Raw genomic sequence first — 13,060 nt, forward strand, 5'->3', positions numbered from 1 at the left:
AGAACATGTCCTATACTGTGGCCCACGGACCCACTGAAGTCAGGGGGTCTGCAAAAAAATGCAGATGCAACATTGGTGGTGTCCGTATTTTGTGGATCTGAAAAATACAGTTTTATCCTTTCTTTTTGTAACTTCTTATACATTTTTCAAATTAGACCCCTTGTATCAATGCTGCGCCATCCCATTGATCTACCTCTAACCTCAGTTTTTATTATTTATGGCATATTTTAATTGAATGTATCTGAATATATATCCCTTTGTGTTAATCCATATTCATGTTGTAAAGGCTCATGCACAGAAATGTTTTTTTTGTTGTTTTTTTATATACAGGTCTTGGGGGGGGAAAAATAAATAAACTGAACTGACTCCGTGTGCATTCCGTGTCTGTATGTCCGTTCCGCAAAAAATAGGACCTATTGTATTCTTGTCCGTCATGCTGAGAACGACAGGCATTGTTACAATGGATCCACACAAAAAATGGATACAACACTGACATCACACGGATGTCAACTGTTTATTTTTTTTTGCGGATCTGTGTTTTGCGGACCACAGAATACATAAGGTCGTGTGCATGAGCCCTAATACTTTGAAATCTGCTAATTTGCCTTCTTTAGATACTTGATTACCTCACGTGATTCCTTTGTGTATCCAAAAAGAACTACTCACCGAAATATTATAATTATCCCATAGTGGAGTAATGTCCAGTGATCTTTTTACAAATCTCCTCTCGTGCCTTGTAGCATCAAAAATATTGGTGAGGAATCGGTATCCAACCCCCCTTGTCTCTACCAATTTGAAAATGGAGCGTGACCCACCACTTCCTATGTCATCAAATCCCTTGACCGAGTCTGTAGTGTTCTACCACTCTGGCACATTTCTATGTAAATTGTGAGGTAAGATAGTTTAATGTTCGGAGTTGCCAAGCCCCCATCCCTATAACTTAAACAGGATTGTCCTGCCCTCTATATTGATGACCCATTGTCAGTATAGGTCATCAGTATCTTATCGGCGGGCGTCCGACACCCAGCACCCCCACCGATCAGCTCTTTGAAGAGGGCATTATACTACGTGTTGTCTCCTGTGGAGCGGTGGTGTAGTGTAATAGCGTTCTCGTTCCATGGAGCAAGTACTTGTCATTGCACTGCACTTCCGAGACGGCGGGCAATGTGATGAACAGGAAGCGCTTCCGCCGCATAAAACAGCTGATCGTGAAGCAAATGGAGCTGAGCTGCAATACCAAGCAAAGCTGCTGTGCTTGGGAGAGATGCCGTGGCTCCCTGTAACAGCTGATCGGCGGACCCCTGCTCATCTCATATTGATAACCTATCCTGACGATAGGTTTTATAATGGATCAGTCCGGTTCCTGTCAGTTGTCGGGTTTTATTTTTTGTATGGATACATTTGTACAAATGCTAAGCCGTTTTATTAAAAAAAAGAACATTTTATACAATTTTGCTAACAATTTTTTTTGTTTTTGTTTGGTTTGCAGATAAAGGAATGGGAGACGATCGCCCCTTTGTGTGCAGCGCCCCCGGCTGCGGGCAGGTAAGAGACAAGTAGAGCTGAAGGCATTCATTACATGCCAGGAAATTCTCTTTTCTTATTTTTTTTTTTTTTTTTCTGAGTTGACGTGGCTAGGTTAGGCTATTGTTCCCAATGTTCACCTCTGATGGAAGGCTTTGTTTGGAGCTTCCATTGTTTTTGATAGGAGGAATAGTGTTGCTTGCAGCAGTGCTGTTTTTCCCATCAGGACATCATTGGCCGCCGCCGGTGTCTGTCGTGCGACCCATAGGATGTTTATAAATGAGGGAGACGGGAACTGAGCCTTAAATGTTTATGGTGCTTGCGGCAGCCATTGTAACCACTCACATTTCTCATAAATGATTGCTGAGGTGGTAATATTTGCAGTCGATGCACGATGAGAAGCTAAAGATAAATCTTGTGTGGACTTTCCTCCATTGCTTAGTGACACTGCTATCTGGTAAAAACGGGTCCATCAAGTTCAACCACTCGCCACTTTCCTTTTCTGCAGCTGTAAAACTAAATTCCTTTCCTTTAATATTAGAAGAACCAGTTTAGGTGGCAGATCATCAGATATTCCCTATTGGGACATTCAGACATCATAGAGCAGGGATCAGCAACCTCCGGCACTCCAGCTGTTTAGAAACTAAAACTCCCAGAATCCTTTCTTCACTTCTATGGGATTAACAAGAACAGCCAAGTAAATGTGCATGCTGGGAGCTGCGGTTTCAGCTGGAGTTCCGAAGGTTTTTGATCCTTGTCATAGAGGATGCACCCCACCTCAGACTAAGGGCGGCTCGATTAGACCAACATTCGGGCAGGAAGAGCATCGAGGACAGTAAACTTGTCCATCAGTGCTTGTTTGCATCGGTCTATTACACAGGCATATGCAAAGTGAATGGGGAGGAATGATCACTTCCAAGGTCATTCCTCCCCCATTCAGTTCTATTGATTATCAGCTGCACATCCCTGATTACACAGGGGGATATGCTGACAATAATCGGACATCTTTCGTCCTGATAAAAAGTGCAAATCTGCCTACAGACGAGCGTCTGATAGGCATCACTTTTATGCTGGACAATTATCGGAAAGGCGCATTCCTATGAACATGTGTTCCCGATAACTGGCCTAAAATATCATACAATCTAATAGGACCCTTAAGTGGGCTATAGATATTCGATCTATGTCGGCTAATTCCTCTAAATCGGCAGGTTCAGACAGCCATTTGTGTGTGCGTGGCATCCTCCTGTCACTAATGTTTGGAGAATCGAGCAATGACGTGCTGGATTTTAGCGGTCTAGTCATCTTGTTCTAAGGATATAAGCCGCCAGCAGAGGTGGCTGACAGCGGCTTTCTCCTCCCTGTCCATTCACTACATGCCTATGATCAGCTGGGCTGTTTCTGCATATGGATGGGAGGATCGGGAGACATAGCTGTCAGCAGCTATCTCAAGTGTCTGGCCAGCTTTACCACTGCTATTAGTGTATTATGCTTGCTTTACTTGTTTTTCAAGGTGCGGTATAGGTTGTGCACCAATGCTGGCAAGAGACTACGTTACAGTCAGCTTATAGTAAGATGTCGTCACATACATCGGTCACGTGGTCCAGGCACAGCTAAGTCTTATTTAAGGGAATGGGGCAGAGCTTCAATAGCAAGCACTACCTCTATCCAATGTACGTCGCTGTGAGGAGGCCGCGACGAGAGTCGGACCCCACCGATCAGATATTGATGACCTATCCTGAGGATAAACAATTAGTATCAAAATGTTGAACAACCCTTTTAAGAGATTACTGTAAAACATTTTTCATTTTGACCGGGTTCTTGCTGGTGAGAAAAAAAATATTGGTCTGTACAGTCTTCCTTAGTGATTTAGTGTTGAGCGAACTTGTGTTGTCAAGATCCGCGTACTAGGTTTAGGTTATTTAAGAATCCCATTATGGATTCCGCAACCACGGACCATAACGGAATTCTATGACTGCATGCACCTAAACATTGTGCGCCAAACTTGAAAACACAAGTTCGCTCAACACTACTAATGATCCTAACAAACAGCAGGTATCTGTTGCGAATGTTTTAGATGGCCGGTTGTAATATGAGGCCTTTAGGTTGACTGCACAGTGAATGTGGGCGCAGGCCTAACGGGCTGTGTGCGAAGGTGAACAGTAAGACAGCGGCAGGTAATTTCTTTTTATTACATCATCTCCGTGCAAAGTCTCTCAGGAATAGCAGTGGAATTTTAGATTTCCACTGGAAAGGAGCTTAACGGTAGATGGTGGCCTTGCTGTGTAGAAATGTTGAAGGACCTATGGGGGGCTTATCTTCCCTGCATGTCCGCCTCACCATTCCACTCCATAGGACTGCTGGAGGTAGCTGAGTGCTTGTACTCGGCTACTATATCTCCAGCAGCCCAATAGCGTTGAATGGAGTGGTGGACATATGTGTTTATTTTGACACTTCATTCAAGAGGAACATGGGCCTCCCTATTAATGGTCGGTGCTGCCCCAGCAGTCAGCCCCCCGCCGATCAAACACTTATCCACTATCTTGTGAATGGGTATAAGTTGTCATGGGGCAACCCCCTTAAACGAGCACAGATTGATTTGCAATATCATCAGTTGGCACTCTTTATGGTCTGACATCTGCCAAAACCCTTGCCCAAAATTTTAAGTTATAAATGTTAATAAAGCTGTCTTTTTTACAACTACACTTAGCTACGTCCTCTTTTCTCGTCCCTATAAATAATAAATATGGTGCATGGCATGAATGCCAGTGTCTTGGTGCAGTTTGAGCCCAAATGCCAGCACATTCTACTAAGTAAATCCCCTGCGATATGTATATATGTATGTAGTAATGTTGTGTATTTACTTCACTTAGAACCTAAAGAGAGAATCAGAGGCACTGCAAAATGTAAGAGGAAGGATTAAACTTTTTTTTTTTTCTCTTTCATAATGATGACCTATCCTAGTTTCTTGGCCTTCTCCAATTTTTCCTAGGCCGTGTGACATGACCGTCATCAGTCATATGGCCTAGGACAGGGGTCAGCAACCTTGTGAAACTGCAACTCCCAGCATGCATACTTGCTCTGCTCTTCTAAGAATTCACATAGAAATGAATGGAGCATGCTGTGAATTGTAGTTTCACAACAGCTGGAGTGCCGAAGGTTGCTGATCCCTGGCCTAGGAGCAGCTCAGGCCCACTGAAATGAATAGGGCTGAGCTGCAATACCAAAAACAGCCGCTATACAGTGTTGTGTTGTTTTCTTTGTTGTTGTTTTTTTTTGACTACTAATCCACTGTGCTTGGTAAGAAGAGACAAGGCCACTGCACTACTATGAGCTCTGGTGCCTTCTCAAACAGCTGATTGGGGGGGGGGTCCCCGATGTTGCACACCCACTGATCAGATACTGATGACTGGAGATGAGTGAAGCGAGCTTCAGATGCTACATTCCAAAGCTGCTTCGCTAAAATATTTGTCAGAATGCTGTACGGATACGGAGATCTGTCTCTGTACAGTATTAGAATGTATGGGCTCCGTTGAGCCGAAGTAAGTTATTCAACAAAGTCTCGAGCGGTTTCGTGAATAACTTTGATAATTGATTATTACAGTGAAAAACCACTTCAAAACTTGGAACCGAACTCTGCTTTGGTTCAGAGTGGTTCCTTGGATCCAAAGCCAAGTTCTGTTCCAAGGTTTTTCACTGTAATAATCAAATACTGAAGTTATTTAACGAAGTCTCGCGCGACTTCGTGAGTAACTTGCTTTGGCTCATTGGAGCCCATACATTCTAATACTGTACGGAGACAGATCTCTGTACAGTATTATAACAAACTTTTTTAGCGAAGCGACTTTGGATGTATCATCCCAGGACGCTTCACTTATCTCTGACGACCTATCCATGAATGCAGGAAGGGTACCACTGGGAAGAAAAAAAAAAAAAAACATGCGTTCACATGGTTGCTACGTTTATTTTTTGCTGATCCCTTCATTTCCGTGGGGTCATGCCACATCCATTACTTTTTCGGATCGCTGTGCCCCTTCTGCAAATTATAGAACATGTCGTATTCTTGTTCGTATTGCAAATGAGAATACCCCTAAGGCCCTTTTCTGTTGATGGGAGTGATAAAAATATGGAATGCACATTGAAGGTATCTGTTTTTTGCAGACAAAAGTATGGACAGGTCATGCATATGAGGCCTTAGGAAAGTGCAAAAGTAAAAAAACAAAACTAAAAAAAAACATAAATGATCATAATAATGTGACACCTCCCCATTTTTAACACCTTTTTTATGTACTTGTCTGCATTGTTAGGATACCGTTTGAATGTTGTGGCAGTTTGGGTGTGCACAATGTTCTCCTTTTTTCTCTTTTTGATCGTTACTTCCTTGAACTCGATGAGTGCTTTACCAGTGGCTCGGAAGTGCCGAGAGCGACATAGTTCTTCGAGAGTCCACTTCTCTGGTATACTGTGAGATAGCACCTGTTCCATAGAGATTAGTGGTATCTATTCATATCCTGACGTATGTATTGCTTTCTTCACGTCCTGCAGGATGGAGATAAGACTGTAGGACGTGTCTGTTATGCCTATATGATGGGAAGACACATGGGTCACCTTCCCAAATAAATCTCTACGAAGGAATAAATAACTGGGTTGGATTAAAGTATACCGGGGGGAATAAAGCAATAAGGCCTTGGGGGTTTAGGCCTCTTTCACGTTTCCATTTTTCACTGACCTCTGCTGTCCGCATTTTCTGGGACTGCACACGTACCCATTGATTTAAATGTGTCTGTTCACATTTCAGTCACGGGGACATGCACTACTTCTATGCATGTCAAGCATGCCCATTGAAGTCCATGGGTCTGTGAAAATCACTGACCCACATCCGTGTTTCTGTGTTACGTCCGTTTTTCACTGAAGACTAATAGGAGATTCTTTGGAAATTAAATTTTCAGCTAAGCAACGTTAGTGAATTACGGATGACACACTGATCCTTCACGGACAGCTTCACGGATGAAACATATGAGATGGAAATGTGAATGAGGCTTTAGTGTGAAGACATGCGTGATCACTCCTGCAGCTCCTGATCCTGTATCGGCGCTTATGTTTACGTTCCTCTTGCTGGAGCTTAGGTTTATATCGGTTGTGCTTTAGTTAAAGTCTCAGAAATCCAGCTACAGGCGAGAGCTTTGAAGATGGGTGTAAGTTTTGGAATTTAGCAGCAGTATCTCCTGCCTGGTTCATCCCAGAACATTCTGATCATTTGTCCCTTGAGGAGGGCAGTGTTGAATGCAGATATAAACATCTTATGGTTGCTAGGTCTCCTCTTGCGGTTATTTTTGGACTTGGCTCTCCAATCACTGGCAAAGTCGCAGCTGAGAACTCAAAAGCAACCCTACCTCAGTCAACCCTTGGGATTAAAGGGTCGTTTTCTACACCGGTCCTTCAGCCCGGTGTTATATCGGACATTAAAATGCATTTCCACCTTCTTTGTATAAATAGCAGAGGCTTTAAAAATGCCCCTAGACAGCACAGGGTACAGGATGCATTTAGTCTTATTTAACTTGGATTATTCTTTCTCAGCGTAACCACTTTTTAATGAATTCTGTTGCACCAAAATGACTAGACAGCTTCGGGCAAATGCCAGGATTTTCACCTACATCATCGATGACATCAATGCGTTTAGTTTTTTTTTTTGTCTTGTATGATATGAAAATACGTTTTCTCCTCTGCTGTACCGCAGAAGTTCAAATTTACGAACCATAAACTAACTACAGATTGGCATGGTATTAAAAAGCAGGAAGTGCTCAACCCCATATGCAGTGGTGCATCTATACTGGGGGGGCAGATCCTGCACTTGTGGCCCGTTGCTAATGGCAATCCCCAGCAAAAATGCATACAATGGTCAATGGAGGATGCCTGCAGCAGACCACAAGTACCACAATGGACATCCTACACAGGGTAGCAATTGTGTGGATGTGATAAGCAGTCAAAATAACATAACAAAAACAAAGACAGGTGCACTATGCGGTCTTACTAACCCTCGTACTGGTGTAAAATTGAGAATTAGCCAACATATCCTGCTTGGAGGACATGTCTGAGCCCGAGCACCGCGCCAAGGTTTCTCAAATAGCTTGGGAACCTAACGCTAAACCTACCTGGGCCGTATGGGCAATACCAGGAGCCAGTGGGCAAATTACAGGTGCGCAAGGTCCGACTCAAAGCAATCTCCCAGTAACCTCCAGCATGTGACCATGCATACAATGGGAGGAGGCAGAGAGCTCTGAGCCCCACCCAAGACTGGCTGATATAGCCCGGGCCTCACATGTGCACCAGAATGCTACCTGTGGATGGAAATAAAGGCACATTCAGACTAGGAGTTTCTACACCTCCAAAAATTCCAAATACAAACTACAAATTGGCATGGTATTAAAAAGCAGGAAGTGCTTAACCCCATATGCAGTGGTGCATCTATACTGGGGGGACAGATCCTCCAAGCAGGATATGTTGGCTAATTCTCAATTTTACACCAGTACGAGGGTTAGTAAGACCGCATAGTGCACCTGTCTTTGTTATTGTTATGTTATTTTGAACCATAAATTAACTAAATGATAAATGTCTGATCGTGTAGCTGAACCTATAGCTTGATGGTAAGGCTTCTGGCTTGCAAACAGTAGGTTTTAAAAAATAAATTAAATTTAAAAAAGACAGACGAGTACAAGGCTCAGCAATTTCACTCATTGCAATAGACCAGTAATGGCTAACCTCCAAGCCAAGCAAGTGTACATCTTGAGAGTTGTAGTTCTGCCACAGCTGGAGTGCCGGAGGTTAGCCATCACAGCCATAGACACTCAGTAGAACAACATGGCACATGCTCAACCACGCTACTCAAATTCCTCTTCACTGCAGGTGTGGTAGCATGGTGACTCAGTGGATAGTACTGGTGCCTTGCAGAGATGGGGTCCTGGTTTCAAACCTCAGCAAGGGGAACATCTGCATGGAGTTTGCATATTCTTCCGATATTTTTATGGGTCTCCTCCTACACTCCAGTTGACCCTAGTGAGGGGATTTTGAGGCTGAGCGTCTATATGGCAAGCAATGGCCTGTCCCAGCTACACAACCATCCCCTATGAGAGAAAAGTGCATTTCAAACATTAGTCATTGCAAAAATGTTTATCAAGACTAGTGATTCGTGGGGATCCCAGCGTACCTAGAAGTTGTTGTTTTTTTGTTCTTTTTTAAATCATTCATGGAGTACTTGAAACTTCCTTTTTTTTTACACTTGACTGACTTTTCCATAATTATCTCCTGCAGAGTTCTTGGTAGACGTTGTCAGTTGATCTTTATAGGATATGACAAAGTCCCTCCCAGTGGTCACTGCTAAGGTGTTTTCCGGGATTTTGACATTGATAGGTCATCAGTATCTGATTGGTGGCAGTCCAACATCCCACACATCCGCCGATCAGCTGTTTAAAGAGGCCAATGATGTCACGTTCATCGGTTTCGTGGCCTATTTGCAGCTCAGTCCAATTCAAGTGAATGGGCCTGGACTGCTGTACTAAGTTCAGCCGCTATACCATGTAGAGTTCTGTGAGTGGTTTGCTGTGAGGAGGGTGCCCCGCCAATCAGATTGTTGTCCTGTCCTGAAGAACACTGCCCTATCCTCAACTCCAGTCCTCAGGGCCCACCTACCGGTCATGATTTCAGAATATCCCACAGAATGAATACCTGTGGTAAGGCCTGATCCATGGACACTAATTATCACTTGCGCAATACTAAGGAAATCATGAAAACATGACCAGCAGGTGGACCCTGAGGACTGGCGTTGCTAAACCCTGGGATAGGGCATCAATATCGAAAACACTTGCAGATGTGTTTTCAGGCTTTTGGAGTTGATGTCCCATTTATGGGTTCCTTTTTTCCTATAAGGTCTCTGTCCAAAACTAGATAATCATTTTAGCTACTTTGATAAATGCAGTCCCTATATGACCTTCAAAAGCTTAAATCAAGCCTTTTATGACCGCTGAATTGCAGCTTGTGACGTCAACAGACATCCTGTAGGGTGGAGGCATGAGTTTCATGTTATCCTTTGGGTCAACACTCTGAGCATCAGGATCTGGCTTAGTCTTGCTAGCACAGAAATGTCCTTTTTAATGTTGAAGTGCACATGGCCGTCCAAGTTGCTGGAGAGCAATTATTACATGTGGCTGTTTCTAATGAATTCATGTGCTTTAATAAAAATCATTGACGGTAAACCTTGAATGAAAAAAGTGCAAAATGGAAACTGGAAAGAACAAGCACCTGAACCTGCTACTTCTTCATGGAGGAGCCACCGCAAATCCAATTACTGCACTGTAAAATCTCTGGAGACATCTGAAGGTTCGGCTTCCAAGAAATACTATAACATTATGCTAAACCTTCCTAATTTTTGTACCTTGGGCCCCAAGGAACAACCTTAAAGTATAACCGCCATGTTTTCATCAAAAGATCAATTTCAGTATATGTTACTGCTGCTGCTGCATTATGCAGAAAGTAATCTTTAGTTTGTTCACATACCAATGTTTCTGTTTTCTTTGAGTTTTTCCCTTAGTTACAGCTGTTTTAACCTCTACAATATGAGGACCTTCTCAAGATGGCTCCTCTGCCAGTTCTGAGGCCAAAACTGCCTTCCCTCACTTCACATACACACTTGCTGTAGCCAGCAGTTCTCTGCCAGCAAATCAGATTAGATTGCTGAGAGACACGCCTCCGCACTCTAAAGCCTAATGCAGCCGTGCAGTGTGGAGGACCGCCCCTCTGTCTTTATACTTAAGGGAAGACAGATAAGCCATAGCAACAGTCTTTTAAGGGAGCAGTGGAAAGGGGACATTAAGGAAAACGGTTATTACACATCGTTTGACTATCATTGACAGACTAACTCAAGTATACATGCCTAGCTCTAATGAACTAGCAAATAAAAATAAAAAATGTAAGTGAAACCTTGTCCTGATGGTTCCTCTTCTAGCAGAAACTCATCAGTCAGACCATAACTCATGGGAAATGTTCTCTACTCTGTGACTGGTAGAACTTCCTACTAATATTAGTCTCAACTGGAGAAGTTTAGATTGATGTGATGTTATGACGGACCATTTTTTAGGTATTGCCCTTTATGGTACAGTTTATATGTAAGGGTACTTTCACAATTGCGGCAGAGGATTCCGGCAGGCAGTTCCGTCACCGGAACTGTCTGCTGTACCTGGCAATCAGGACGCAAACGGATGGCATTTGTCAGACGGATCCGGATGCAGATCCGTCTGACAAATGCATTGAAATGCTGGATCTGTCTCTCCGGAAAAACGGATCCGGTATAAAATTTTTTTGCATTTTAAAAGGTCTGCGCAGACCGGAAAGCCAGATCCGGCACTAATACACTTCAATGTAAATTAATGCCAGATCCAGCATTCTGGCAAATATTTTTGGCTGGAGAGAAAACTGCAGCATGCTGCAGTATTTTCTCCGTCCAAAAAACGTAAGATTGACTGAACTGATGCATCCTGAACGGAATGCTCTCCATTCAGAATGCATTAGGATAAAACTGATCAGTTTTTTCTCAGTATTGGGCCCCTAGGACGGAACTCAATACTGGAAAACAAAAACGCTAGTGTGAAAGTACCCTAACGCATTTAACCGGGTTCTCTAACATTTACTAACTTCTTATATGAACAAGCAGGTCCAGTACTATTGGAGTATTTTGTCACTTTAAATCTCCACGTCTATGCTTCTGTGGTCCCCCACCCGTGTTTACATGGCAGCAGCGATGATGCAACAAGACTGCTGCAGCCAATCATTCTATAGAATAACTCCTCTAGGGCCAGTGACTGGCTACAGCAGTCACCTGTCCATGGCTGGAGGAGCCAAGAAGCTCAGAGACTGGCGGGGGACCCAGAAAGTATTGACACAGGAGCAGCAGGGGATCGGTAAGGTTGGTATTACTTGTTTTATTATTTTATACCATTTTGAGCAGTGTTTGGGGGAAAAAATGAAGTTGCCAGTCGACCCCTTTTAAAGGAGTTTTCCAAAACTTTATAACTAATGCCCTATCCTCTGGATAGTTTATCAATATCTTATGAGGGGAGGTCCGACACTCGGAACTGCCCGCTCCTATGAATGCCGTGGCCTTCTCGCAGCTTACCTAGCACAGAGCTGTGTCGCAGCACAGCCCCTTTCACATGAATCGCTCGGTAAAGGGAAGAGGAGACAGTTTCTCAGGAGGCGTCTGTGAGCTGTCCAGTCGCTGCGGACCGTGTCACAACCAGGGAGAAGGTGAGCCCCTGAGAAACATGGCTGTCTCCTCCCTGTACCGATTGTATGGATTAGCATACAGAGTGGGAAAAGGAGAAGCCCATTGGGGAAAAAAATAAGCGTTAAGACATTTCTTCAACATGCCCTACAATGGCAGGTATTTACCGTATTTTTCGCTTTATAAAATGCGCTCCTTCTCCGCTGCACTGCCGCCTGCACGTTCTGCTGATTGGTTGTGTGCGGTTGTTATTGGTGGAGGTGGGAACTGCCATCTCCACCAATAAGCTTACCCCCTCCCTCCAGTCCGGCCATAAACGCCGTTGCCACAGACCACCAATGGAACTGCTGTGAGATAGGAGGGAGGAAGGAGTTGTAGTGGCCTCCGTCGCCCTGTTCTATCCCCTGTCACCTAAAGTCCCTGGTAAGTGACAGCTCAGGGGCTGACCTAAAAATTAACCCTGTTACCCCCTCATCCATAAAAATGCACCTATGTACTGCAGTACAATGGTGCATTCTTAAGAATGAGGGGGGGTTATAGTCACATTTAATATAAACACGTGTCAATTACATTAGTCTCTGGACAGTATTAATATTAAATGGGATTAGAACCCCCCTCATCCTTAAGAATACACCCATGTACTGCAGTAAATAGATGCATTCTTATGGATGAGGAGGATTATAGTCATTTTTATATAAACACAGGCAAATTACTTTATAGTCTCTGGACAGTACTGATATTAAATGTGGCTATAACCCACCCTCATCTGCATGTACATGGGTATATTCGAAAGGATGAGGGGGGTTATAGTTACATAACAGTGCGTCATCCAAAGATCTCCCAGATATCCTCATAAGTGTGTCATCCATAGATCCCCCATAACAGTGTAAACTATTATTGTTATTTTATTAAATATTTTAGCACACCTTTTTGGTTCAAAATATTTTTTTCCTATTTTCCTTCTCAAAAACCAAGGTGCGTCTTATAATGTGAAAGATACGGTATATTGTAATGTCAGGACTGGTGAAAGGTCCACTTTAAGTTTGCTGACTTGGTGTCTTTTTATTGTTTTCGCTCCTTAGGCCACGTCCGCACACTGTTCATACAAAAATCTCTCCGACTACGTAAGGAAGCAAGGTTTTCTTGCTGTTGCTAGCAACAAACAGTCCATTCAGCAGCTGGCTACATTCGATCTCCTTGCTTCCGGCGGGGCAGTGTAGTCACCTGCAAGTGCTGCTTGATTTCTCCAGGGAAAATTGTCACCGG

The 13,060-nt window shown here is 43.5% G+C and overlaps 1 protein-coding gene across 6 annotated transcripts in view; it reads left to right on the forward strand.

Annotated features, from left to right (window-relative positions):
- The window catches only part of LOC122931132 (cyclic AMP-dependent transcription factor ATF-7-like), a 95,039-nt gene that overhangs the window by 45,361 nt on the left and 36,618 nt on the right, over nt 1-13,060 (forward strand). For all 6 annotated transcript variants that reach the window (XM_044285084.1, XM_044285086.1, XM_044285088.1 and 3 more), the window contains one exon: nt 1,490-1,545. In XM_044285084.1, the coding sequence (XP_044141019.1) occupies nt 1,490-1,545 (56 nt within the window). The remainder of the gene's footprint in view (nt 1-1,489; nt 1,546-13,060) is intronic.

Source organism: Bufo gargarizans, chromosome 3 (assembly GCF_014858855.1).
Source record: "Bufo gargarizans isolate SCDJY-AF-19 chromosome 3, ASM1485885v1, whole genome shotgun sequence".
Classification (NCBI taxonomy): Eukaryota; Metazoa; Chordata; class Amphibia; order Anura; family Bufonidae; genus Bufo; species Bufo gargarizans.